The sequence below is a fragment of the Symphalangus syndactylus genome, chromosome 23 (genome assembly GCF_028878055.3).
Source record: "Symphalangus syndactylus isolate Jambi chromosome 23, NHGRI_mSymSyn1-v2.1_pri, whole genome shotgun sequence".
Classification (NCBI taxonomy): Eukaryota; Metazoa; Chordata; class Mammalia; order Primates; family Hylobatidae; genus Symphalangus; species Symphalangus syndactylus.
Window position 1 is genome coordinate 50,778,856 of NC_072445.2, and position 27,771 is coordinate 50,806,626.

At 41.5% G+C, this 27,771-nt stretch overlaps 1 protein-coding gene across 6 annotated transcripts in view; it reads left to right on the forward strand.

The window, feature by feature from the left end:
• The window catches only part of MBOAT1 (membrane bound O-acyltransferase domain containing 1), a 115,064-nt gene that overhangs the window by 70,640 nt on the left and 16,653 nt on the right, over positions 1 to 27,771 (forward strand). For 5 of the 6 annotated variants that reach the window (XM_055263457.2, XM_055263459.2, XM_063632142.1 and 2 more), the window contains 6 exons: positions 1,935 to 2,030; positions 14,414 to 14,469; positions 16,869 to 16,923; positions 18,924 to 19,107; positions 21,027 to 21,219; positions 27,375 to 27,478. In XM_055263457.2, the coding sequence (XP_055119432.1) occupies positions 1,935 to 2,030; positions 14,414 to 14,469; positions 16,869 to 16,923; positions 18,924 to 19,107; positions 21,027 to 21,219; positions 27,375 to 27,478 (688 nt within the window). The remainder of the gene's footprint in view (positions 1 to 1,934; positions 2,031 to 14,413; positions 14,470 to 16,868; positions 16,924 to 18,923; positions 19,108 to 21,026; positions 21,220 to 27,374; positions 27,479 to 27,771) is intronic. The other variant, XM_063632141.1, reaches the window with a different exon arrangement.

Consider the following 27,771-nt stretch of genomic DNA (forward strand, 5'->3'; position numbering starts at 1 on the left):
TTTAATGTGAATATGTGATTTCAATATAATTTAATATCAGAAAATACCTCTTCCCTGTTTTATGGCATATATTTAAAAGTTATACCTTCTGAACTTATGTCTATATCCGATGGGCTCCGGAACCACTTAAAATGTGTAATGTATTCATTTCAGTTCATTTCGACTAACAGTAACTGAACCCCTCCCATGTGTCAGGTCAAGGGTGGGGACGTTCAAGGTCACAATGAGTTGGGGAAACAGACACATACACAAATAATTCTGATATTGTAATTATGTGTGTTAGCATGTAGTACTAGAGACATACAGACAGTGGAGCAATGTGTGGTGCTGGGGGTGGGGAACAGGAGATGTGGTGGGATGCATTGAGTAAGACCAAGCCAAGTAACATAGAAGAGGTGACTTTGGAGCTGAGCCTTATCTGAAAATTAGGCAGGTTCCAGGTAGGCTATTGGATGGAGATGGGAATTGCAGTCAGAAGAAGGAGCATGCAGAAAGACAACTTGTCCAAAAATACAGGGTTTCATTGTGGAACATGAGCAGTGCAGTGTCATTTGAGAGTAAGGTAAACATGGAGCATGGCTGGAGATGAGTCCAGAAAGGCGAGGTAGAGCTTAGCGTGCGAAGCACCTTGCATGCTGTGTTCAGGGGTTGCAATTTCACTAGATAGTGGGATCCACTGGAGACTTCTAAGAAAGAAGAGTAGCAGTCACATAGTTGTTTGTTCATTTGACACACAGTAGGTGAATATGGTGAACAAAGCACAGGTGACCATCTTTGCCCTCATGGAGCTTACAGTTTGGTCAGGGAGATGGGTGTTAATCAGATTGTCTTAGCTGGGACTGCTATAACAAAGTACTGTATGTAGAGTGGGTGGCTTATAAACAACAGAAATGTATTAATATTTCTCAGTTCTGGAGGCTGGAAATCTGAGATCAGGGTTCCAGCATGTTCTGGTGAGGACTCTCTTCTGGGTTACAGACTGCCGTCTTCTTGTATCCTCACATAGCACAAAGAGTGAGCGCTCTCTGGGGTCCCTTTTGTGAGAGGGCTAATCCCATTAATGAAGGCTCTGCCCTCATAACCTCGACACCTCCCAAAGGCCCCACCTCCTAATGTTGAGGGTTAGGATTTAAACATAGGAATTTTAGGGAGACATAAACTTTCATTGCACAGCTTATCACCTATATTTATAATTACACATTTGACAAGTACTTATATGTGGATGTGTGTGTTTGTGTGGCTTGTGTGTGTATTGCTAGTGTACACTATAAGGCGGTCAGGAACACATCTCTGAAGGAAGCCAAGGGATGCTCATGAGTAAGTGGTAATTGAAGCCTGAGGCATGGAAGGGCAGGGTCCCAAGCTGAGCTTGGAAATGCTAACACTTGAGGCGTAGGTGGAGGAAGGAAAGCTGAGCAAGGAGCCTTGGAGGAATTAACCAGAGAAGTGGGAAGAAAACAGGAGAATGGAAGCGAAGAGAATAAAGTGTTTAAAGATGAAGTGGTCAGCAGTATGGTGATGATTTGTACTTTACAAAAATCATTATGTAAACATGAGGGCTGTGAAGAGGAGAATCGTGAGTGCGAGGCCTTACAGGTAGTGATTCCCAGCCCTGGCTGCGCACTGCCATTACACCTACCAGATGTGGCAGGAATTAAACAGGAATAGCTGGGAGCAAGTCCCAGGGATCTGTGGTTTGCAAAGCTCCATTCCATTATGGAGCTAAGGCTGACAGCCACTGTAGTGGTCCAGGTGAGAAGAGATGAGGGGCTCAGCTAGAGTAGTGGGTGGAAAGGTGGCCTGGGATGTCGTTGGACCAGATAGGACATTGTGACCAATTGCATGTGAAGGATGAAAGAGAGGAAGAGGGGAACATTAATTGAGTGCATTATTGCTATGCATAATAATCTGATCATCTATGTTTTTGCTTTCAGATATTCCTTTTTTGTAGCAATGGGATATCTTACAATATGCCACATCAGCCGAATATACATCTTCCACTATGGAATTCTCACTACAGATTTTTCTGGGTGAGTATCTTACTTTAGGGAGAGGGGTTTGACTGCTGACTTTAACTTGGTCTCTTGGGGTCTGTAAACATCAAGGGTGCACAAAAGAATCATTGGTGCTTGGTGAAATCAGTTGGTAAGACACTGCAAATAAGATTCAGGCTGGAGACTTGATTGATTGGTAGGACTGCTGGCTCTGCTATGCTGTAAGACAGGAATCACAAACTACAGCCTGTGTGCCATATCTGTCCTGCGGCCTGTCTTTGTACAGTTATATTGGAACACAACCAGGCACTTACTCATTTATGTATTGTCTATGACTGCTTTTGCACTACAGCAGCAGAGTTGAGTAGTTGTGAAAAACCACGTGGCCTGCAAAGCCTAGAATATTTACTATTTGGTTCTTTACAGAAAAACTTTGTCAACCCCTGTTCTGAGGTTCTTAACTCAGGGTTGGTTTTCATCTCTCTTCTTTTAAACTTTTAAAAAAAATTTAGGGGTACATGTGCAGGTTTGTTACATAGGCAAACCTGTGTCGTGGGAGTTTGTTGTACAGATTATTTCATCACCCAGGTATTAAGCCTGGTACCCGTTGGTTATTCTTCCTGATCCTCTCCGTCCTCCAATCCTCCACCTTCTGAGAGGCTCCAGTGTCTGTGGTTCTTTCTATGTATTCACGTAGTCTCATCATTTAGAAGTGAGAACATGAAGTATTTGGTTTTCTATCCCTGTGTTAGGGTTTTCATCTCTCACTAGTTAATAATATAGAAATTCTTTGATACTAGCTGATAAATACCTACTACCCTGACCCCTTTGAGTGTTCCTGGCTGCCCTTGCCCTGGCCCCCAGGCCTCCTTGACCTTCAGCAGCTAGAAGGATAATTTGTAAACATTTTTTCTGTCACCATGGCCTTAATGTGGTGGGCCCCCCCATTCTGCTTGGTCACACGGTAGACTGTGGATGGAACACTGAGAATTCTATGCCCTGTTGAGGTTAGTTCAGGAGCAACTTTTTGTTAATCTTGAGTATTGAACATTACAGCAGAGCTGTTCCTGGGTGACGTGTGACGTGTTATCCACGTTACTTCCTGGGAGTTTGGTTGTGTTCTCTGCAGGCAGCCTGAGGTCAGGGAGAACCCAAGCTCCCCACTCAGATTGGACTGTACATCCTTCAGTGGGTTGTTGGCAACCATGCAGTGAAATGAGGGAGTGACCGCTCATGGCTCATGAACTTTGCAAGTTGTGCAACTCAACTGTCCCACCTTCAAAGGGCTCAGGAAGGCAAAGAGTGTTGTTTTAGGACCCAGGGATGGTTGCATTTGAATCTTTATGACCGTGATTTGGTCTCAGACTGGTTTTTCACGCATAAGTTCTTCTTACCCTCAGGCCTCTGGGATTTTACCTGTTTTTTCTTCCAGTGGTGCACCCTCTCCCCCACATTGTGCAGTGCGCTTTCTCAATCTTTCAGAAAGAAATTCACAGACTTTGTGTTTTAACAATATGCAGGCCGGCATGGTGGCTCATGCCTGTAATTCCAGCACTTTGGGAGGCTGAGGTGGGTGGATCTCTTGAGGTTAGGAGTTCGAGACCAGCCTGACCAACATGGTGAAACCCTATCTCTACTAAAAATACAAAAATTAGCTGGGTGTCATAGCAGGCACCTGTAATCTCAGCTGCTCAGGAGGCTGAGGATGAGAATAACTTTAACCTGGGAGGTGGAGGTTGTAGTGAGCTGAGATCGTGCCACTGCATTCCAGCCTGGGTGGCAGAGCGAGACCCTGTCTCAAAAAACAAAAAACAAAAAGCCCAACATGCATTGCTAGTAAAATATGGAAAACATGGGAACAACAATGATAACAAAATAGCCAGGCAGGTATAGTATTAAAAGGAATCTCTAAATGCGGATTGCAACTCTCCATAGCATTCAATCAACAAACCACTTTTTTGGTTTCACCCCAGAGCCCCTCATACTTAGAAGAGTTCTTGACACCTAATAGGTGGTCAAGAAATGAATGCATTAAATACTCTAGTATTTACTATTCTTTTCTTTAAGGTTTCCAGGAGACTGGAGTCCCTCCATCCGTATTGGTTGGGATATTAAACAAAAATTGCTGACTGGCTGAAATGACATTAATACCTATTGCCTGTATATATCTTCTTCTCTTTTTAAGGCAGGAAGCAGCTATTCATTTCTGCAACAACTTTTGAGTGGCCAGTATGTTAGGTAAATGCCAGGTTTGAGAGACACTGTGCATTCTAGGCAGGAGGAAGGATATTCCAGGCAGAAGAGAGGGCTTTGCAAGAGCACAGAAATGCAAGACAGGTGCCTGTGGAGGTACCAGAGAGCCTTTCTTTCCTTTACCACCCGCATCCTTGTGTCACCAGGTCCTCTCAGTGCGACAGCCTGTCTGTCACTAGAATCCGCCCACTGCCCTTTATGGCCACTGCCACCACCCTGGACCACCCGAAGCCTGCAACGCCTTCCTGACTGGCTGTCCTTCCTTTTGCCCTGCCCGGTCTCCAGTCTGTGCTCTCTACACTCAACAGAATGAGGTTCTAGGCCAGGCACAGTGGCTCACACTTGTCATCTCAGCACTTTGAGATGCCTTGCTGGCAGGAGGAGGAGGAGGACCGCTTGAGCTAGTGTTACATGTGTTTATTCCCAAACTTGTTTATTGCAGTTGTATGTATGTATCAGTATCAGGATTGTCTGGAGACCCAGAACCAGTAGGATTTTTATGTGAGAGGATTTATTATGGGAATTGGCTTATGTGATTATGGAGGCCAAGATGTCCCACCATCTGCCATCTGTGAGCTAGAGATCCAGAAAAGCTGGTGGTATGATTCAGTCTGAGGCTGAAGGCCTGAGAACTAGGGGCGTAAGTCCCAGAGTCCAAAGGCCTGAGAACCAGGAGCTCCGATACCTAAGGGCAGGAGAAGATGATGTCTCAGCTCAAGGAGAAAGAGAATGAGTCCTTCCCTTCGCCTTTCTGTTCCTGCCCTCTAAGGATTGGATGATGGTCTTCCACATCGACGAGGGTGGATCTTCCTTACTCAATCCATGGATTCAAATGCTAATCTCTTTCGGAAACCCTCATAGGCACACCAAGAAATAATGTTCTACCAGCTATCTGAGCATCCCTGAGTCCAGTCAAGTTGACACACAAAATTGACCATCACAATTTACATGTAAGCTGATTATATGTGAATGTGAAACGAGAGATAATAGTTTCTCTAAATCTAGGTTGGGTCCCTTGGAAAGCCACCAAGATAAGTTTAGTCAACTAAAAATAATTGCCATTGAATTAAATGTGAGTGAGAATGCTGAAAGGATTGGGGGTTGGGGGAAGGAAGTATAAACATGAAGGATTCTTCACTCAGATGGCTTTGCAAGCATCTTTACTTTCTTTTACCTTCTCAGCCTGTGCTAGAGGGAATGACCCTGGAGATAGTGGCTGGGGTTTATGTGAGAGAGATGCCGTCCTTCAGCAGATCTTCACTCCAAGGAAAGGCTTTGGTCCTGTGTCAAAGGCTCATTAGTTCATTATTCAGGAGGCAGTGATTGGGGAACCCTGTGTATACCAGGCACAGTGATAGGAGACAGAAGCGAGCAAAGACTGCAGAATGAATGTCTAGTTACATATTTTAAGTTTGTGTAGAAAGTTAAGGCTGGGCATGGTGACTCATGCTTGTAATCTCAGCACTTTGGGAGGCTGAGGTGGGAGGATCACCTGAGTCCAGGAGTTTGAGACCAGCCTGGGCAACATAGACCCCATCTTTACAAAAAAATTTAAAACTCAGCTGGGTGTGGTGGTGTGTACCTGTAGTCCCGGCTATTCAGGAGGCTGAGGTGGAAGGATCGCTTGAGCCCAGGAGGTCAAGGCTGCAGTGAGCTGTGATAATGCCACTGTACTCCACCTGGGCAACAAAGCAAGACGCCATCTCAAAAAAAAAAAAAAAAGGTTAAAATGTGAGTGTATTGTTGTGTACTGGGTTGAATATTGCCCTCCCAAAATTCATGTCCACCCAGCACCTCAGAATATGTTGTTATTTAGAAATAGTCTTTGCAGATGCAATTAGTTAAGATAAGATGAGGTCACACTGGGCAGGGCACCGTGGCTCACAGCTGTAATCCCAGCGCTTTGGGAGACTGGGAGATTGAGACCTGCCTGGCCAACATGGTGAAACCCCATCTCTACAAAAAGTACAAAAATTAGCAGGGCGTGGTGGTGCACGCCTGTAGTCCCACAGCTACTTGGGAGGCTGAGGCAGGAGAATCGCTTGAACCCAGGAGGTGGAGGTTGTAGAGGGCCGAGACCTCACCACTGCACTCCAGCCTGGGCGACGGGGTGAGACCTGGTCTCAAAACAAACAAAATAAAAACCCAAACAAACAGATCAGGTCACACTGGATTAGAGTGGGCCCTAGATCCAGTACGACTGTGTCCTGGTAAGAAAGCCATGAGGGACAGACTAACAGACATGCATAGAGGGAAGACGGCCATGTCAAGATGGAGGCCGACATTGGAGTAATGCAGTCACAAGCCCGGGAGCTCAAGAGTTGCCGTCAGCCACTGGAAGCGAGGAAGGAAGATGGAACAGATTCTCTCTCAGCGCCTCCAGAAAGAACCAGTCCTGCAGGTATCTTGATTTTGGACTTTTAACCTCAAGAACTGTGAGAGAACATTTCTGTTGTTGTAAGCCACCCAGCTTGTAACTTCTCACAGCAGCCCTAGGAAGCTCATGCGCATCGTTTTATGATTCCCCACCTTTTGATGAATTAAAACCGTCCCCTGATCCTGATCATACAGGATAAGGATGCCTCTACCGTCTGCATCTCTGGCTGTTCTTGTCACATCTCCATTTGTTTTATTAAAACCATAAACTCTTGAATAATTTCTACATCATTTTGAGAGTAATCAGAATTCTGAAGTTACCAAAGGGAAAAAATAAAGGCAATTTGTGGAAAACAGTCACGTGCTTCTGAACATCGTAGATTTGGGGGTTTGACACCAGAGGAGAATGGAAATCAGTTCCTGTCAACCTCACTTTCAGCCACATAGTCTTGATAAATGTCCTCGAGAGATGTTTATTCTCTGGCATTTTTTGGATCTCCTCGTATTAAGAAAACTCTGATGTTACCCACAAAACTACAGAATGTTTGAACTAGAAAGGACAGTGTTGTCAGGGAAATAATACAGAAAAAAAAATCTGCCTGAAAATTGCACGTGATTCAGTTCTTTAGTTACTGAGTGGCCCTAGTATCTAGTTCTTGAAGGGTATGTTGTCTTTTTTTCTTTTTATCATTATTAAGCAGCATTATTTTTCCCTACCACCATAAAGGCACACTGCCTCACTACCAAAAATCCCTCTTCCTGGGTAATGTCAGTTAACATCCATGGAGATTACACACCAACCTGAAATTGACAAAATGTTTTAAATCACAAATTGCCAATTAGAAAGGTTCTTTACCAGTGTTTCTTCTCATTACAGGCATGCAAGCAAACCACAAGTTCGTCAGAATGGAATTGATTTAACTCTACTATTGCAGTTGAAATATCTTGTTTAGGATTTTGTCAAGAGATGAAGTAGTATTTTGAAGTTGAACCTGGTGTTTTAAAGCAGCCTGATGTATAGCCATTCTCTTTTGAGCAAGCATGCAGACCTAAATGTTTAGCATACTTTATTATGCCTTCAGAATAAGAGACAGATAGGAATTGAATGGGATGGGATGAGGTTAGTGTTTGTGTTAAACAACATATATGTGTGTGTGTGTGTGTGTGTGTTTAATTTTGGAGAACACATAAACTTGTATTTTAGATTATTCTGGGACTTGAAATTGTATTTTTCATTCCAAGAGTAATCAAGTTTTCATGGACTGGACTGGAATTAATGGTAAGGGAAACAAACAAGATACACTTTTATTGGTGCTGCTGATACAATTCATATCAATATTATGAGGTGGTGAATGTCCTTTATGTTTTCTCTGTGAATGTGGGCTGTTAAAAGCACTAGAATATTTCCTTTTCTCCTGGGGGAAGCTCAATGATTGCTTGTAATACAGCTGGTACTTAGTTCCTTTTAGGTTTGTGAGAGCAAACTGATTCTTCCTTTTTGCTCACAGAAGGGTACACATCGAGTTTTCTTTGGAGGGCCCCAGCAAGAACTCTTATTTCCTTTTGCCATGGTAGGCCAGATTCAGGCAGATAATTGCTCTCCCATCAGGATGGCAGGTTGATTTGCCCACATGTTGTTGCAAACACTGTGAAATGAGAACTCTTATGTACTGCTAGTGGGAGTGTAAACTGGCATAACTCTTCTGGAAGGTAGTTTCACCATCAATTTCAAGCAAGATTTTTAAAGTTCATATCCTATGATAGGATACATTCCTAGGAGTTTAATTACCATAAGGAAATCAAAAGTTCATATCCTATGATAGGATACATTCCTAGGAGTTTAATTACCATAAGGAAATCAAAAGTTCATATCCTATGATAGGATACATTCCTAGGAGTTTAATTACCATAAGGAAATCAAAATTTATTCATAAAGATGTTCAGTTGTTTTCAATAATGGTGATAAACCAGAAACATCCTAAATGGTCTAAAAGAGATGAATGATTAAATTATGGTGCTAATATGCCTCCACTGAAAATGATATTTTCAAAGACTATAAAAACCGCAAGACAAATACATGTCCCAAGATTGCATTTTTCTTTTTAATGTGGACATGTATAGAAAAAGAGTGAAAGGAAATATTGAAAGTGTGAAAACAGTATTGCTGATTTTAATACTCATTCTACTCTTTTATATTACTATAATAATGAGAGAACATCCTGGAATTTTATTTCAATATATTTGTGTGCATGTTAAAAGGTTATGGTGCACTGAAGCTAAGAGAATTGGAACAACTGCCATTTGTGTTCCTTGTTGCCTTAATTGGGTGTAATAGAAATATTACTTGCCTGTACCTCTTGCTAGTGATGGAGATCATTTGTCCTGTTGTTCTGTGGACAATGTTTTCCTCTGTTGGTTTATGACATCCTGGTCACTCCATTTGACCAGCCCAGTACATTCAAATAATTGGGTTCTATAATAGGGGAAAAAAGAGGATATTTGCAAAGAGATTTCAAGATTTGTTTATTTCATGTTTCTTTTTCATGCTGCTGCCAGCTTTTCAATAACTAACACAGTCAGTTGGAATTTAATTCTGCAGACATAAGTTATACCAAGTATATTCAAATATAGAGAATATTCAAATAGAGAATTGGTGATTTTGTTTTTGAGTGCCAAAATATAGAAGTTAAATTTTTGGAGAAATTAAAAGAGTAAAAGCTTTCCTGCTCTAATTCACCCCTGGATGGTTCTGAATAGATACCAATGAACACTGAAATGAGTCCAGAGGCGTGATCTCTGCATTTAGTTGCATCCCTAGGAAGCCTGGTAGAACTATGTACTTCCTTTGCTGCAACTTCTGGAGTCGCTTATTTTCTCCCTTCATGCTGGCATAAGTGGTAGGAATTGGGAGCATTCCACTGAAGCTGTAATATCCTCCTCCTCCTCTGCAGTCATTCAGGGAGTGTGGGGAGGGTATAGGAGAGGCAGGAGCAATAGAGAGGTGAGGAAATGCTACTTGAGCTTTCTCTGTCCCTTGCTACCAGGTCCGAGCTACAGGTTATACAAGTCACATTGTATCTTGGCACTCACTGGAGTTGTGCAAGATGACAGTAGCGGTCTAGGCTGCTGTTGAGTGGAAGTTTGTTGAGCCTTCATTCTCTTCCCCTGCCAAACTTCTTGCTTGCCTGACTTCCTGCTTTTCTACTGTCCAAGTACCACAAGTGGATTTTTATTATAAACAAAGGAAGTAATAAAGATACGAAGTAGAGCCTTTTGGTTCTAAAATTACCTGTTGGGAGAATATCAGAGGCTTGAATGTCAGTTCATCTTGATGCTGGCCAGCCAGACGTGTGATTGGTTGGCTCTTCCGACACCAATAACCGATGGCTGGGTTATCTCATTGTCCCATCCTACCTTTACTGGGACATCAGAACTCTACCACTTTAGATCCAAAGATTAAGGTAAAATCGGTAGGTTTTATTGAAATATTGCTCAAATCTAAGATTTTGTTTAATGTTTTAAAGATAAGTTATTTTTGGTTAGGAGCTGATGTTGGGAATGAATGAATGAATGGGTACCACATCTGGTGAATTGCCTAGAGTCTGTATCAGAAGGCAATAATGGGGGGTGCTGGCATTGTTCTAGCTTTCTTTTTACTTCAAACATATCTTCAGCTACCTGTTTTCTCTTAATTTTTCCTATTCTATTATATTTCATTGTCTAGTCTTGACTAATGATCTTAGTTTCAAGAAGAAACATAAGATTTTTCTTTGGCTTTTTTTAATAATGAAAAAAATTCATAGGACAAAAGGAAAATAGCCTTACTTCATCCATGCTGGAGTCTAGCCAACTCCAGGTTGGTCCGATGGTTTCCTTGGATCCTATGATTGACAAGTGTGTTTAAATCCAAGGTTAGAGAGGTAAAAATCTGAGGGAAGCTCAAGTTCGGAGGCCTCATAATCCTAAGGAAATTGTTGGGCTGCATCAAGGAGCCATTTATGGATCGCCTCCTTTTTTTTGTCCTTCCTGTGCTTTTAGTATGTTCTCCTGTACTGAGTTTTGTATTTTTTTGCAAAAAAAACCCCATGAATTCCAATCATAAACCAATAAGTGTGTTCTGGGTTGTTTTATGATTTGATTGAAGTATGACATAGATGATACTTAAGTTTTATCTTAGTAACTCTAAGGATTTGATTCTCGAGTCTTAGTAACTTGGGCAAAGTAAATTTTCATATCAGATCTGTCCATAAGTTTAAATAAATTCATCAAATTAAAAAGTGTTCAGAGAGAACTTGTTTTGAGAAAGACAGTATGGTGCTTTTCCTTGCACTGCACAAAAGTAAGTATGTAGGAAGATTCTAAACTCCTTTTCCTTTTAGTTGCTTTTAGATCAGCTTTTTTACAAGTTACTAGTTCATCGTGTTTTACAAACTTACTGTCATATGTGAGTATGTGAGTTGTTTCTTTTTATTTAGATTGTTAAATTTAAATATTTAAATTAACTTCTTTAGATATTTAAAATGGAAGCAATATATTGTTGAAAGTATGGTTTAGATGATGTGTGACAACATTTTACCCATAGCTTCTAATTTTTTTTCTATAAAAAGGACATCTTTTCTGAGGAATGACAGTATGGCTTTTACATAGACCCAGTGGTACAGATTTTACATTGAATAATTAGTATGTATTGACTTTGCTCTAGCTATTCAGTATTATGTATTGCATTTGTCTGGGTTCTCTGAAAAGCAGATGCCAAGTTGGAAACAGGCATGTAAGATATTTGTTTGGTGAAATGCCTGCTAGGGAAATTGGAGAGGGAAATGGATGAGGCTGGAAAAGCCAACAGACTGAAATGCAGGTTTGCCTGAGAAAGAAAAAGGGAAGGAAGAGAAGAAAAAAGGTCTTGGATTGGAGTGCAGTTCTAAGACAGTTTTGGCAAATTCAGTAGAGAGTCCTTGAGTGAGATAAAATTCTTGGACAGATGAGGATCACAGTTTGTAGGGAGGGGCCTGCCTAAGTGTCCCTACTGCACTCAGTCATAGCTGGGAGCAGCCCGAGGGAGGCATGGCATCAGTGTGATCATGGGTAAAATCGCAGCAATGGGGCCAGCTCACTCCCACAGCACCAGATCTGAGAGGTACATTCTATGGCCACAGCACATGTAAATATCAGGCTACTAAATGTTTTGCTCAACGTGTGCCACCCAATCATGGAATACATTAGGTCTAACCCAAGATAGAGGAAAACAAATGTTCTCTTTCTACAGAGACAGAAAGGTAGGCTAATACCATGACATGTCTTATCTCTTTATCAATTGAACATAGGAACTTACTTGGTTTGCAAATAGCGTGGTTGGCACACTGGGCTTTGTATAAGGAAGGCTGGTTCCTAGAGGGTTTTTCTGTCATTCAGAAAGAGCAAAATAAGACAAAAAGGCTTTGGAAAGAAAACTCTTGTGCTTTGAAGGCCGTGTTTGGAAACTACCTTGAGTGTGATGCTTAGAGTGAATCTCTTTCAAGAAAAATAGCCCTCTTCATGTGTTGCGTGTTGTGGGTCAGAAGTCTTGTTGTCAGGAGGGTTAGTTACAGTCTGGTCTAAAAAAGCTTTAATGTCGCCCTTATTACTAGGACCAAAACCTCATGCTTCTGCAAGAGCAATTTTGTTTTCAGTATAAAAGAGCATGGTGTAAATGGGTGTCATCTGTGAGTACATCTTGCTACACTTGCCTCACCAGATCTGGTGGAGCAGATGACCTTCCTTCTCTTCTTTCACAGCCAAGTTCTCTTTCCCTCTCTCAGCCTCATGTACAACATTAGCAATCTTGTTTCAAATAATGAACACTGGCCATTGGGCTTTAAGATATAAAGATATTGCAAATAAGATATAAATTTGGGTAATAGTGGTTAAGATTTCAAAGGGTATTTATTGATACTTTCTTTAAAAGAGTTTATCTTATTTACATATATTTATAGTTTAAAATATATCCTCATTACTTTCAAGAGGTGGAAAATGGGAATTAGGATGAGAGGAATGAGACAAGAAAATAGACTCATAGAGAAGCGGATGAGTGTCGTTGACAACGTCGGATGTGGCCTAAAAGTGGTTTGTATTATTGAGTTGTAAGAGTGTTTTTATATAGTCTAGTAAAGTCCCTTGTCAGATACATGGTTTGCAAATATTTTCTTGCATTCCTTGAAACATCTTTTCACTTTCTTGGGTGGTGTGTGTCCTTCGAAGCACAAACATTTAAATTCTAATGATATTTATTTAATCTGTTTTTTCCTTTATTGTTTGTGCTTTTGGAAACCAGTGCCTAACCTGAGGTCACAAAGATTTACACTTAAGTTTTCTTCTAAGGGTTATCTTGTTTTAGCTCTTAGATCTAGGTCTTTGATCCATTTTGAATTGATTTTTCTGTTCTTTCATGTGTACATCTCATTGTCCCAATACCATTTGTTAAAAAGACTCTTCTCCCCTTATTAAGATACCTTGGCAGCCTTGTTGACGCTGGTGCCACTTCTCAGGCAAGTTTTTATTTGATGGCTTTTTCCAAATTAAAGTTGGTATTATTGTTGGCCAATAATTGCTTTATTTACAGGCAGCTGCATTTTACAAATGTATCTTCTACTTTGTGTATATGGAAGAATTGCCTTTTATAGAACAAAGCATAGTAGAGCATTTTTAGATGAAGGGGCCCGTGTATCTGTCTATCCAGGTGGAATCAGGGCACTGGATTAGGTATCTCCCAAATCAGCTCTTCTCACGTTTTAATGAGTGAATTCCCTGGTAATCTTGTTAAAATGCAGATTCTTAGGTGGGCATGGTTGCTCACACCTGTAATCCCAGCACTTTTGGAGGCTCATGTGGGAGGATCACTTGAGCTCGTGTTCAAGACCAGCCTGGGCAACACAGTAAGACCCAGTCTCTACAGAAAATACAAAAATTAGCCAGGCACGATGGTACATACCTGTAATCCCAACTACTTGGGAGGCTGAGGTGGGAGGATTGCTTGAGCCCAGGAGGTCGAGGCCACAGTGAGCCATGTTTATGCCACTGCACTCCACCCTGGGCAACAGAGTGAAAAAAAAAAATGCAGATTCTCATTTTCTAGGTCTGGAATGGAGTCTGCATTTCCAACTAGCTCCTGGGCATGCTGATGGTGCTGGTCCAGTAGCCACACCAAGTAATGGCACAAGAGTGTCTAATGTGATCTTGTTATTCAATGCTGTTATATCTACCTATGTAAAGTGATTTCAAAGGGAAATAAAAATGGTTTATTTCAAATTCATTATTTTTGTATTTTGTTTAATAAGCTTCGACATGAAAAAACCACCGGAGAAATAGAATAAAAGTTTCTTTCCAACGGCTGTATTAGTCTGTTCTCACACTGCTAACAAAGACATACCCAAGACTGGGTAATTTATAAAGGAAAGAGGTTTAATTGAATCACAGTTCCTCATGGCTGGGGAGGCCTCAGGAAACTTACAATCACGGCAGAAGGAGAAGCAAACATGGCTTTCTTCACATGGCAGCAGCAAGGAGAACTGCAGAGTGAAGGGAGAGGGGGAAGCCCCTTATAAAACCATCAGGTCTTGTGAGAACTCACTCACTATCATGAGTACAGCATGGAGGTAACTGCCCTCATGATTCAATTACTTCCCACTGGGTCCCTTCCACAACATGTGGGGATTATGGGAACTACAATTCAAGATGAGATTTGGGTGGGGGCACAGCCAGACCACATCAATGGCCTTCTTGCCAATCTTGATTATTTTCTATCTTCCTTCCAGGCCTCTGATGATTGTCACTCAAAAGATCACAACCTTGGCATTCCAAGTTCATGATGGTGAGAATAGCAACCTTCCTTTTGGTCTCAGAGTGAGCCTGACGTGCAGAGCTCTTTTTATACTGTGTGCACAGTCCAAAGTTTGGACAAATGCTGGCAGATCTTGCTTTATCTTGTTCAGAATTTCCAGGCCTCGTCAATCATAGCCTTTCACTTTTCCAGCCATGATTCACCATTTTCCTGCAGAATCGGCAGTCTAAATTTGCTGACGTATTTGTACCGAGAACTCTGTGTTTTCTGTTTATCCTTACAATGTTTTAAATTTAAGTTAATTTGTGACACTCTCTGCCCTTTGTTTTCAAATCTGTTGAAATGACATCCTTTTTGCTTTGGTTTAATCTCTGAGAAGCTCACAAGCTAATGAAAGATTAAATAGTATCGGCTGGTTAATCATTTTTAAATGCTAGATTGGTTTTTTTTGTTGTTGTTTTGTTTTTTTTTTTGCTTGGAAAATTATCTAATGATAATTCCCTATAAAAAGCTGGGAAAAGGGCCAGGCACAGTGGCTCACACCTGTAATCCCAGCACTTTGGGAGGCCAAGGTGGGTGGATCACAAGGTCAGTAGTTTGAGATCAGCCTGACCATCATGATGAAACCCCGTCTCTACTAAAAATACAAAAATTAGCTAGGCGTGGTGGCACATGCCTGTAATCCCAGCTACTTAGGAGGCTGAGGCAGGAGAATCGCTTGAACCCGGGAGGCAGAGGTTGCAGTGAGCCGAGATCACGCCACTGCACTCCAGCCTGGTGACAGAGCGAGACTCCATCACAATAACAACAACAACAACAACAACAAAAAAAGCTGGGAAAAGGAAGAATCTTCTGTCTGTATAAAACTGAACATTTTCTTCACTCAGGCACTGCCTAAAAATGGCCAGAAAGTGTGATTTACATTGTTCAAACTGGGTTCCAAGAAAAGGAGGAAGATTATTTCAGCTGGGTGGAAGATGTCAACATGGGCTTTAGAGAGGCCAGGTGCAATTAGTAAGAGTATATTCTGTGGATTTGTACTGCTCTCACAAGCACTTTTTGACTATTGACTTTTTTTTTAAATGTTAACAGGTTGAAATTTATCTCTGACAGCTAGCTTCCTTATTTTTCCTTAAAGCTTGTGAACTGATTTAATTTCATTTGACCCAGTGTATCCCTAGTTCATACTTGATGATTTAGTCATTCTGTAGAGAACCAGGTAGTTTTATACCAAGGATGGAGTCTTTCTAGGATAAACAACTGTCCTGGTTTGCCCAGTACTAAAAGGTTTCCCAAGATGTGACTTTCAGTGCCAAAATCAGAGAGTCCTGAGCAAAGCACGGTGAGTTAGTCACTCTATTTGTAGCTGGAAAGTCCCCTTGGTAGTAGTTATAGACATTAGCAACTGAAATCAATAGTTAAAATCAGTTTAATTTCTAGGATTGCCAGAGATTACTATTTGATGAGATCTTATAAGATGAGTTTTTAAAAACATTGCTTCTTTCTTTTTAAGCAGCCTCGTTGCCTAAATTTACTTTTTAAAGCATTCTCAGTTTACCATATTTCCTGGAACATCCCTTAAATGCAGCAAAATGTTTACTTGCCTTTTTTTTTTTTTTTTTTTCCTGGTGTGTGGGAGGAACGAGTAAATTCCAGAAATATTCTGCCTCCTCTTAGGCATGATGTTGAATTGCCTTCATGGTTGATCACCCTACTCAGCCTTAGCTGAATATACAGTTTTAGAGTTGACATATTGCTTTTAAGATAATACTTCAGCTTCTTTGACTCTAAGTTAGTGTGTACATTTCACAGAAAGCATGGATGTGACTTGGTTGGGAGTTTTTCTGATACGGATGAATGACAAAAAGAGGAAAACTGTGATAATTTCTTTGTAATTTTCCCACAATCAAGATTACATTTCCCCCATTTATTTTTTATTTTTTATTTTTTTGGAAGAGGAAAGTCTCCTGTTTGTTTTTCCATTATGTCCCACAACCAGGCTCTCAGCTTATAGTAGGTGTCTGCACCTAGTGCAACCAGGGAGGTATTTAAGCTGTGGCAGCCTGTGAAAGGCAAGATGCTCTCTCTGATGTATCAGGGAAGACATATACAAAGTGGCAAGGAACTCCCAGATGCACCAGATGGGGAGGGTTCTCTGGGATCCATGTCATACTGTGCAGTTTAAGTAGGAGAAACCTTTGAATCCTTCCCTCTCCATGTGAACCTGCAGAGACTTTGCTTCTCACACATGTACTTATGGGTAGCTCTTTTGGTCCAGGGCATTAAAAAAAATGAAAAACAGGAACTCTTTATGATTTATGAAGCAAACAAAGATTACCTTGTTCAAATGACTTTGATAAGACCCTTTTATAATTTGTCATCTAATTCACTTCAAACATCTTATTTCTAAACTCTTTTCTTTTTCATAGGATTAGGTCGAAGAGCTGAAGAACTTTCTGCTGAACAACATCGACTTGCTATCAAGTAAGTGAAGTGTAACGATATATTAACATGCCCTTTGCGTATCAGTATCTAGAGATTTTCCTCATTTAAAAATATCTGCACATTAATTCTGTTCTATGGATATAATATCGTTTATTTTATGAATCTGCTATTGATGAACATGTGCATTGTTACCAGTCTTTGTTTTTTACAAGTGATTAAGTGATGAATAACCTTGTACTAGGTCATTTTGAAATGTGTTAGGGTAGAACTGTAGGATAGAGTCTCAGAAGTAGAATCATTAGGTCAAAGAATAAATAGAACTGTACCTCTGCAAGGCTGTCCTTCCCTGGGGTTGTTATGTTTACTCCGGAAGTATTCTTACTGGGCATGTGTCTTGAGGGTCCTAAAGAATAGTGAATGATCAATGTCAGTGTGATTAAGTGCCACTCTGAAAAAAGATAGGAAGTAGGGCAGGAGAGGTGAGTATAGCTGAGTTAAATACAGGAGGAGGGCTACAGGTGGCTTTGCCAGTGTTGATGTGAAGTAGGAAGGGGGAGTGTTGGAGATGAAGTGGGAGGGGAATAACTTTGATCTGAGAGTAAAGATGGCATGTGGGGTAGCACATCGGGTGCAGCCATGGTGGAGGGGCGGGGGGTTCCTGCTAGACAGAAGCAGGGACAACTGGCATAACTGAGGAAGGTTCCAGGTGGTAGGGGAGATTGACTTCTTCATTCCTGCATTAAAGAATTAGGAGTTGGAAGCAGTGGAGCACTATTGAAAGATTCTAATGAATCAGCCCTTTCCTAAGGACAATGGAGGTGTAAATGCTGTAGGGCAGTAGTCTCCAACCTGTTTGGGACCAGTTTAGTTGAAGACAGTTTTTCCACTGACCCAGGGTTGCGGGTGGTGATGGGGGGGATGGTTTCAGAAGGGCCTTACATTTTATTGTGTACTTTATATTGTTATTACATTGTAACATATAATGAAATAATTATACAACTCACCATAATGTAGAATCCGCGAGAGCCCTGAGCTTGTTTTCCTGCAACTAGGTGGTCCCATCTGGGGGTGATGGGGGACAGTGACAGATCATCAGCCATTAGATTCTTACAAGGAGTGTGCAGCCTACATCCCTGGCATGCATGGTTCGCCATAGGGTTTGCACTCCTATGAGAATCTAATGCCGCTGCAGATCCGACATTAGGCGGAGCTCATGCGGTAATGTGAGTGATGGGGAGAGGCTGTAAATACAGATGAAGCTTTGTTTGCTCACATGCCGCTCACTTGCTGCTGTTGGCCCAGTTCCTAACAGGCCACAGACCAATACCAGTCTGAGCCCCAGGGGTTGGGGACCCCTGCTATAGGGGATAATTCCAGTGACTGGTTAGCAATGACATTTCAGGGAGTCTTTATTCTATCTTGCTGGAACAGGCCTTCCAAAATGCCGTTAAAGCACCACACAGAACAGTTCTCTACAGACTTTTTTCCCTCCACTACCCTGGTCTGTTACTCAGGAACTCAGGTCTGGTTGCCAAAGCAGACAACAGGCTGCTACTGCGGCTCTTCTGCGTGGCCTCTTTCAGTGGAAACTGGTTCCACCCATCATTTGTTTTGTATTTATGTTGGCAATCGGGAGGGAGTTTTCCCATTTGGAAGCATCTCGGTCCGCTAACATTAGGTCAGGTTCCGCCCTGCTTTATGTTTATTACCTTCGTTTTGTCCTGTAGACAGGGAAGGTTGATGAGATAAGGACATTTCCCAGCCTGAGTTGCACTTGCCCTCGCCCAGCTCTGAGTGCCTACAGCTGTGTCCGGCCAGCAGAGGGCAGCATGGAGCTCTGCGCCTGCTGTGAGCCACCTGCTTCTTTAACCTTTCCTTTCCGCAAGATTTCTCCTCGGCTGACTTTATAGAAACAAAACAAGGAAAGGTCATGTCATGTATCGAGTCTACAGAGATAACATTTGTGTTTGCTTATTTACAGATTCTGAAGAAAAAGCAAAGACTGAAGACTTTTCAATTTATTTACTTTATTTTCACAGAGTGAAACCCTCTTTTTTGGAATACTTAAGTTACCTTCTCAATTTCATGAGTGTCATAGCTGGTCCTTGTAACAATTTCAAGGACTATGTAGCCTTCATTGAGGGGAAGCATATACACATGAAGTTGCTGGAGGTGAACTGGAAGCAAAAAGGTTTCCACAGCTTGCCAGAACCTTCTCCCACAGTAAGTTTTTAGTGTCTAGAGAATAGGGTTTTGCTGCGAGGGTTGACTCTCTCTAATAATGGTTCTAATTAAGAAGCCAAACAGTTTACCAGAAAGCTTGGCCAATAACTTGTCTCATTTATTTAAAATACCAGTATAGTTACTTATTTGCAGCAGTTCTATTTTGCAGCAACGGGTGTTTATTTTACTGAGAAGCTCACTGGCTGGGAAAATGAAAGCAATCAGTTCATCAGTCAATATTTAGTGCATACAAGGTGCCCAGCACTGTGGAGTTAACATGTTTGAATACTATGGGTGTTTTGCCTTTATGAGTTGAAATTCAAGTATAGGCAAAAGATAATATGTCATAGAAGGTGGTGGGGGGACCACAGAACTGGAATTACTGTGTTTTTCTTGTAGAGCCCACTTATTGCAAGGGAAACCAGTTATACCTTGGCATGCCCAAAGCTTGCTTATGTTGACCTTGAGAGAATTTAAGATGACTTTTTGAAATAGTATTTTAAAATGTAGCCTGAATTTTATCAATCTCTAATTAGTCAATATTAGGATAACTCATTGAACTTTACAAATACACTAAATTTATTCAGATCAAATATCCTATATTTAAGGGACATTTGTAATTAATGAAAGGAGTGGTGAAAATTGGAAAAGGAAGGAAATGAGGATAATTCAAGTTAAATATTTTGAAAGTGCTAACACCTTGGCAAAGAATATGAGTTAAGTATTTGAAAACTTAAGGGATTTATTAATTAGGTATGAGTTTTTAGGTATTTTGACATAGTTCAGTTCTCAGCACTTTATGGTTGGTCAAGTATCTCAAGTTCATGTGCTTTACCAAAACGATCTAGGAGTGAAGTCACCATGGCTGTGAGAGACACCAAAGTGACCACGTTTCTAGGCAGTATCTGTCGCCTTAGTGTTTTCACACTTCTTGTGCTTTTATTTATAAGATAATGTCATCAGAGAGTCTTTCTGCCACTCTCCAAGGAAACGCTTGCATTTTTGTGCACAGATAAGGTGAAGTGGTGCGGTTGCATTTTAGTTCAAGACATACAGCTGGGAAAGGGCTGGGATCCATGAGCTGGTGCCTATCAGTGGTATAGCTGTAATTGTGGCTGAGCGTGCTAAGCACTTAACTGGGATCCAGGCACTGTTCACAGGACCTTGCAAATACTCATTCACTTAAACCCCAAGGTGCCCTCTGAGAGAAGTGCTATTGCTATGCCCATATTACCAATAAAAGTCTTTTTTTTTTTTTTTGTGAAGTCAGAGACTAGAGTTCTGTTGAATGTTGAAGGATATTCCCTGAAATGTCAGGGAAGCTGGGCAAAATCACTCTGTCCAGAGGAATTTGAAAAGTCAGCACATAATTAACCCCAGAGTAAACTACATCTAAACCATCCTGGAAGGCTTTCTAGAGCTCCCCATTACCTGCCCATGTCCTGGCTGGCCCAGGTATTCAATCACTTGCTCAGAATCCTTTGTACCTGAGCCTCTGTCTTCCCTACTGGTGATTCAAGCCCATTTCCTGGGCTCTGCTGGCCACAGGAATAGGAGGCAAATGTGCAAATGTTTTTTGTTTTTCTTGATGGAAACTTGCCACCCTGTTATCCGTTTCTCTTGTGTTTTGGGTAATATAAGTACTTACATTTTGTTCGTTGAATATGCTGATGGAGGTTTTCTTCCAGTCTAGATACATTCAACCCCCAAGTGTCAGAGGCATGTTCTGTATCTAAATATAGCACCTAATCTCCATTGTCAGATTTGTCTCATGAGAAAGAATGCCTGTTGTCACACCTTCTGGGGAATAATGCCAGGCAGCTGTTGGAGCAGTGTTGTCCTTAACAGGCCCATGCCAAAGCTGTTTTCTTCATACCTGAGCCTTCTGCACAGTGACACTGATTTTTCCCCATTTTCAGGGAGCTGTGATACACAAGTTGGGCATCACCTTGGTGTCTCTCCTTTTGTTTTTGACGCTTACGAAGACCTTTCCTGTCACCTGCCTTGTGGATGACTGGTTTGTCTATAAAGCAAGCTTTCCGGCTCGACTCTGCTACTTATATGTTGTCATGCAAGCCTCAAAGCCCAAGTATTACTTTGCATGGACATTAGGTAAGTTTGATGGAGTAGCTATAAATGAATGAGGGAAAAATGCTACTGCTTGAATGGCTTAGCCAGAACGACGTTTTGGATCACTTCATCAAAGAAGCTCAACACGTAATGAGAGGCAGTTGAGCCAGGGTCAGTTTTAACATTCCAACATAGCACTCCTCTCTCCCACCCTCCATAAACTCAGTTCTCCATGATAAGGAGAAAAACATCCTGGCTGTTGTTTAAACTCAATGTTATTAACAGATGTCAAAACTTGGAAGCTTCTCCTTCTACCAATCAAAGTTGGCCATGTAAAGCAGTGGAATGTTGAGGCAAAATTCTGGAATGATCTGGCTTTCTCTCTTTTTTTTTTTTTGACATGGAGTCTCACTCTGTCACCCAGGCTGGAGTGCAGTGGCGCGATCTTGGCTCACCGCAAGCTCCACCTCCTGGGTTAATACCATTCTCCTGCCTCAGCCTCCCAATAGCTGGGACTACAGGCGTCCGCCACCACACCCAGCTAATTTTTTTGTATTTTTAGTGGAGACAGGGTTTCACAGTGTTAGCCAGGATGGTCTCGATCTCCTGACCTCGTGATCCGCCCACCTTGGCCTCCCAAAGTGCTGGGATTACAGGCGTGAGCCACCGCGCCCAGCCTTGATCTGGCTTTCTTGTAATTTTTCTGTGTTTTATGTAATATAGGATGCACCTTGAATTAATTTGACCAACACACATGGTAATTTAGGTTATACTTCTTTAAGGAAGTGTTGTTAGGTTTTTATGTCTTAGAAAGAAGCTGACTTCAGTGATTTTTTTTTTTTTTTAGGTAGAAAGTTCAACTTCATTTGGTTTTATCACACCTTTTTTTTTCCTGTGGGATAACTTGGTCCATTTTAAGCTTTTATCTCTTTCCTTTCAAACAATTTTAGACTGCAGTTGCATAAAGCTTTACTAACATGAGCTATAAACCCATCTGTGTACTTAGAGACTGGGAAAGGGTGTTGATAAAGCATGGAAGCCCTGTCTGTGTTACACTGGAACCCTTTCAGGGATGGGAGTTGGGCATCTTAGCTGCAAGTGACCTGCACTTGATGTCAGTGAGCAGTGACTTGGCTTATTAAATAAAATAGATTATTAAACTTGGTTTCTGAGGGTTCAGCCCACATCTCACAAATGAGGGAATAGCACTTAATTGCTTGAGTTCCTCTTCTCTCTCAGTTCATCCTTCAAGTTTTAAGTTCCAATTAAAGTTTGCAGGTACCAAATTACTTTTTTAAAAAAAATCCCAGCACTTTGGGAGGCCGAGGCGGGCGGATCACAAGGTCAGGAGATCGAGACCATCCTGGCTAACACAGTGAAACCCCATCTCTACTAAAAATACAAAAACATTAGCTGGGCGTGGTGGCAGGCACCTGTAGTCCCAGCTACTTGGGAGGCTGAGGCAGGAGAATGGCGTGAACCCAGGAGGCGCAGCTTGCAGTGAGCGGAGATCGTGCCACTACACTCCAGCATGGGTGACAGAGCAAGACTCTGCCTCAAAAAAAAATAAATAAATAAAAATAAAAATAAAAAAAAGTTATTTTTTTTTGGCTGGGTGTAATGGCTCATGACTATAATCCTAGCACTTTGGGAGGCTGAGGCTGGCGAATCACTTCAGGCCAGGAGTTCAAGACCAGCCTGCCCAACATGGCAAAACCTCATGTCTACTAAAAATACAAAAAATTAGTAGGAAAATCCCAGCTATTGTAATCTCACCTACTCAGGAGGCTGAGGCACTAGAATCACTTGAATTGGGGAGATGGAGGTTGCTGTAAGCCGAGATCACACCACTGAACTCCAGCCTGGGTGATGGAGCAAGACTCTGCCTCAAAAAAAATAATAATAATTTTTTTCATTGTGGCAAAATACATATAAAATTTGCCATTTTACTCATTTTTGAGGGTACACTTCAGTGGTATTAAGTTCACTCACAATACTGTGCCACTATCACCAGCATCTATCTCTAGATCTTTTTCATCACCCAAACAGAAACTCTGTACCCAGTAAAGAATAACTCCCCATTCCTTCCTCCCCCAGTCCAAATTATTTTTAAGGGCCAAAATGTTCCTGCATAAGTTCAGTCCAATGCTGTATTTATATAACATTTGGCTGGAGAGATCTGACTTAGAGCTTTTGTAAAATTTACAGTGAGGGAAATTTTGTTTCTGTACACTTTCAATTTAATTCAAGGAGTTTTTGTTGAGTACCAGATTCTGTGCTAGGAGGAATCGAGAGGTGGGACGTTGACTCTCCCTCAAGATTGTTGCATGGTTGGGAGCACAGACATACAGCCACCAGGCAATACTCTTTAAGCAGTGTCCCAGTGAGAGGAATAAAGAGAAAAGGATGAATACAGACTGGTCATTGGGGAAGGTTCAGTAGTCTTCTTTTATCTTATTTCTTGTTCTGCAGTTAACAAATGATGACTTCTTTAGCAGGCAGGCATCAGACCTGCTATGGTTGGAACCCTACTTAGATCATTGAGCTTATTTTTTCTATGTGAAATAATTTTTTTTTTTTTTTGAGATGGAGTTTCGCTCTTGTCACCCAGGAGGGAGTGCAGTGGTGCAGTCTCGGCTCACTGCAACCTCCACCTCCCGGGTTCAAGCGATTCTCCTGCCTCAGCCTCCCAAGTAGCTGGGATTACAGGCGCCTACCACCACACCCAGCTGATTTTTGTATTTTTAGTAGAGATGGGGTTTCACCATGTTGGCCAGGCTGGTCTTGAACTCCTGACTTCAGGTGATTCACCTGCCTCAGCCTCCCAAAGTGCTGGGATTACAGGCATGAGCCACTGTTCCTGGCCAAATAATTAATAGTTTTAATTTCCTCTAATCTGAGTGAGTGTGTATGTGTGTGTGTGTAGGAGACAGAGAGAGAGAGAATATATCTAATTCCCTCCTACTATCTTCTGCTGCCTCACCCACCTTCCTTTTCTCTTTTCTTTTCCTATCCTCCTGCTCCCATTTTCTGTATCCCAGGGCTTAAGGGCTAGCTTCTGGACTAAATCAGCTCCTGATCTCAGGAGGAAAGAAAGGCCATTCCATTCCATAGGGAAAGTCCAAGACAAGGAGGGACCTGGACTGGGAAGTGTCATGGGAACAGACAGCACCTGCACCTTTCTACCCTTCAGGGAGTTTCCCAGACATCTGGAGTACAATGTAGAGGTACCCCTTCCTGTGGAGAGCTTTCTCTGTGGACTTAGCTGTTTTTCTCCCCCCATGCTTCCCTTTTCTTTGTCTTTTTTGGGTAGCTTCAGTAGAAACACTTCATTAATTTGTGTGGCCTCAATTTGAAGTTTGTTATAGTTTAGATTGCATGGGCTGGTTTGAAATTAACCTTTGTCTTATTTACCAATAAAGAAGCAATGAATAGTGTATCAGGGAATATTTAAACTGCTTAACTGAATAATTGTTTTCTCCAGCTCTCTTTAAAACACCATTTACATATAATTGATGTACTAATTACACATGATTATAAATTTAATCCTTAAAGCTGGCCTCTTGATGAATCTCCACTGAGCTGCACTGTGTTAGCCTAGCTCTAGATACTGTTTATATTCAAATAATCAAACTATTTCTTTTGGACTTAGTGTATGGTCCTGGCTGTTTTCTCCCTACTACTTAGTACTAGTACTAGTTAGTGAGACTTAACTTTAGTCCAGGCTGTTTTCTGAGGACCACGTAGTCTAACAGGTGGGCGTACAAATTAATTTATCTGTAATAATAGATTGGAGCCATGCACAGTACAAGTAAAACCACTTTTGGACTGGTGAACTTAGAGCCTGTCACTGCTCTGAGACAAAAACCAGGCTTGGATAAATGACTGTGGGATCACTAGGGAGAGTGGGGATTCCGAATTGGCTCAGTGTGGTTCTGAGAGTCAGTACTTGGGAACCTTTCACCATTTTCCTCTTTCAGTGTGGCTCTTACCTGCTCAGGTTGTGGAATCGAGTTCTAGGATTGAGACTCTGGCATTGTTGACAAACTACATGTTTTTTTTTTTAATTTTTTTAGACCGAGTTTTGCTCTTCTTGCCCAGCTGGAGTGCAATGGCGCAATCTTGGCTCATTGCAACCTCCGCGTCCTGGGTTCAAGTGATTCTCCTGCCTCAGCCTCCCGAGTAGCTGGGATTACAAGTGCCCACCACCACACCCAGCTAATTTTTGTATTTTTAGTAGAGATGAGGTTTCACCATGTTGGCCAGGCTGGTCTCAAACTGCTGACCTCAGGTGATCTGCCCTTGTCGGCCTCCCAGAGGTTACATGATCTTAATGGTTACCTAATATCTCTAGCCTCAGTCCCCTTAATAGCGTAATAATAATAATAATGATAATAATGACCTTTCTTGAGTGTTAACTTGGGCCAGCACTGAGCTATCCACTGCACACATATTTAATTTTGTTTAATCCTTTCAACAGCCCTTTAAAATGAATACCATTATTATATCCATTTTATGCTCAAGGGAACAGGTTTCTAGAAATTAGATGATTCTTCTCCCAGGCCCGTGTATGTAGTATGCTGCCGAGTTGAGGTAGAAACCTGTCCAATTTCCCCCCAGAGCCCATCCTTAACCTTCTGTCTCAACACTGTTATGAAGATTAAATGAGGAACTGCCTGTAAAGTATTATATAGAGTCCTGGAAAGATAATAAGCACTGAAAACACACACACACACACACACGCGCGCGCGTGCGCACACACAGAAAAGATAGTTATCATTATTCTCTTCTCTTAGGTCTCACCAGCTATGCCAGAAGTGAGGCTGGAGATGGAAGAAGGAATTTAGAAGTGGTTAGGCTGAGCCCGGTGATGGTCAGCCTGGCTCTGGTTTTAGTTCTCAACACAGACCTCAAGGCCCTTAGTGTCGTTGATCTCTGTCACTCATGAATTAGTTCCCACACATTTAAAACCACTTCTTACAGGCACACCCTCACTTTGTCTTTTTCTTCTCCACTGGGTTCCTGTCCAGTTGGCGAGGGGAGAATGACTTAGAAGGACTTGGTCTCTTTCATGCTTTCTTCTAAAAGAAACCAGATCATCTTACAGTGAAGCCAAGCATAAGATAAGCAGTGTTAAATCATCATCTCTGCCAAATATAAATGAGACAGACGTAGGGCAGGTTGTTTTTCTTTAGAGCAGTTCTTCAAAGGTCATCTAGAGTTGGACTTTTATAGAAAAAGAAAGATTTCTCTAAGATCTCCAGATCTAGGATTTCACAGTGCTATCACTTAATTATTTTGATTAGTTCATTTTAATTTTTTCTTAGAAAATATTCTAACAGATTTTAAAATAAGTAGAAAGAGACAATTAGCCTCTTGGTCATCATAATAAAAGTGTGTTGAGTTCATTAAGGAATTGAATAGAGACGAAATATTCCCAGCAGGAGGACGTTCTCTTATAGTTCAGTGACATAAGATAAAGATAGAAACAGGAGCTTTTAAAGGGACTTTATGGGTGGCTGGCTTGGGTGATTTTGTCCACCTGTGGCTTCCATTGCAGCTGGCCCCAGAGTCACATTTCTAGCTCTGTCCTTTGTCTTGGGACCTAAACTTTCGTTAACCCCATCTCGGCAGCTCCAACTGATACACTGCCGGCAGGTCATGCTTCACGTGTCCAGAAGGAGCTCCAGTCGCTCTTGTGGAGCTCGTTCTCCTCCTGATTTAGCACTGCCTCTTAGGTACTGCCCTGCTATCTTTAGTGACAGCTCTGAGACCTCTTCTGGGTCCCTTGTTTCTTCTTGTCTCTGTATTTGAACTCAGATCTATTTTTACCACCTTTCTTTTCTCCCCTCCTGTCAAGTTGGTCACTAAATTCTACTGTTTACTTATTCATTTTGGTTCTTCGTTTCTTGTTTATTCTCATTTTTGCATTATATGGACATCTAGCTTCTTTCCTCTTACCTTAGCAGGTGTTCCCTAAATGCAAGGCAATGAATGCATAAAAATCAAGGTTACCAAACAGCCAAATATATTTTTCTGATTCAGAATGTTAGCAGGTCCTTTACATTTTGGGGTTCCTTTCCAAAGACACTACTGCATGTATCTCCATCTTGAAGCTAGACAGATATTTAGTGTCTTTTAAAAGCAGCAATGTGACTCTTGTTCCATATCCTAATGTGTTACTTTAAAAACCATAGCTGATGCAGTGAATAATGCAGCTGGCTTTGGGTTCAGCGGAGTGGATAAGAATGGGAATTTCCATTGGGATCTGCTTTCGAACCTAAACATCTGGAAAATTGAGGTGAGTGTATAATGCTTTTAAGTCCAGCTTCCATAGTGAAGAAAGCAAATGGTTTGCTTTGAGTGTCGTATCGCCAGAATGCTTCATCCACGTGTCCGAAGAAAAGCTGCTGTCAGGGGATTGCCAGGCTCAGCAGCCTCCTGGACATTTGGCATCTCAGAATTGTTTCTTTTCCTGTCTTTTTTTTTTTTTTTTTTTTTTTTTTTTTAAGATATCTACTTTCTTGACAGTTTTAATGGTTCAAGGAAGAATGACACAAAAACATCTGAAAAAGAGCCGGGAAAATCTTTTTG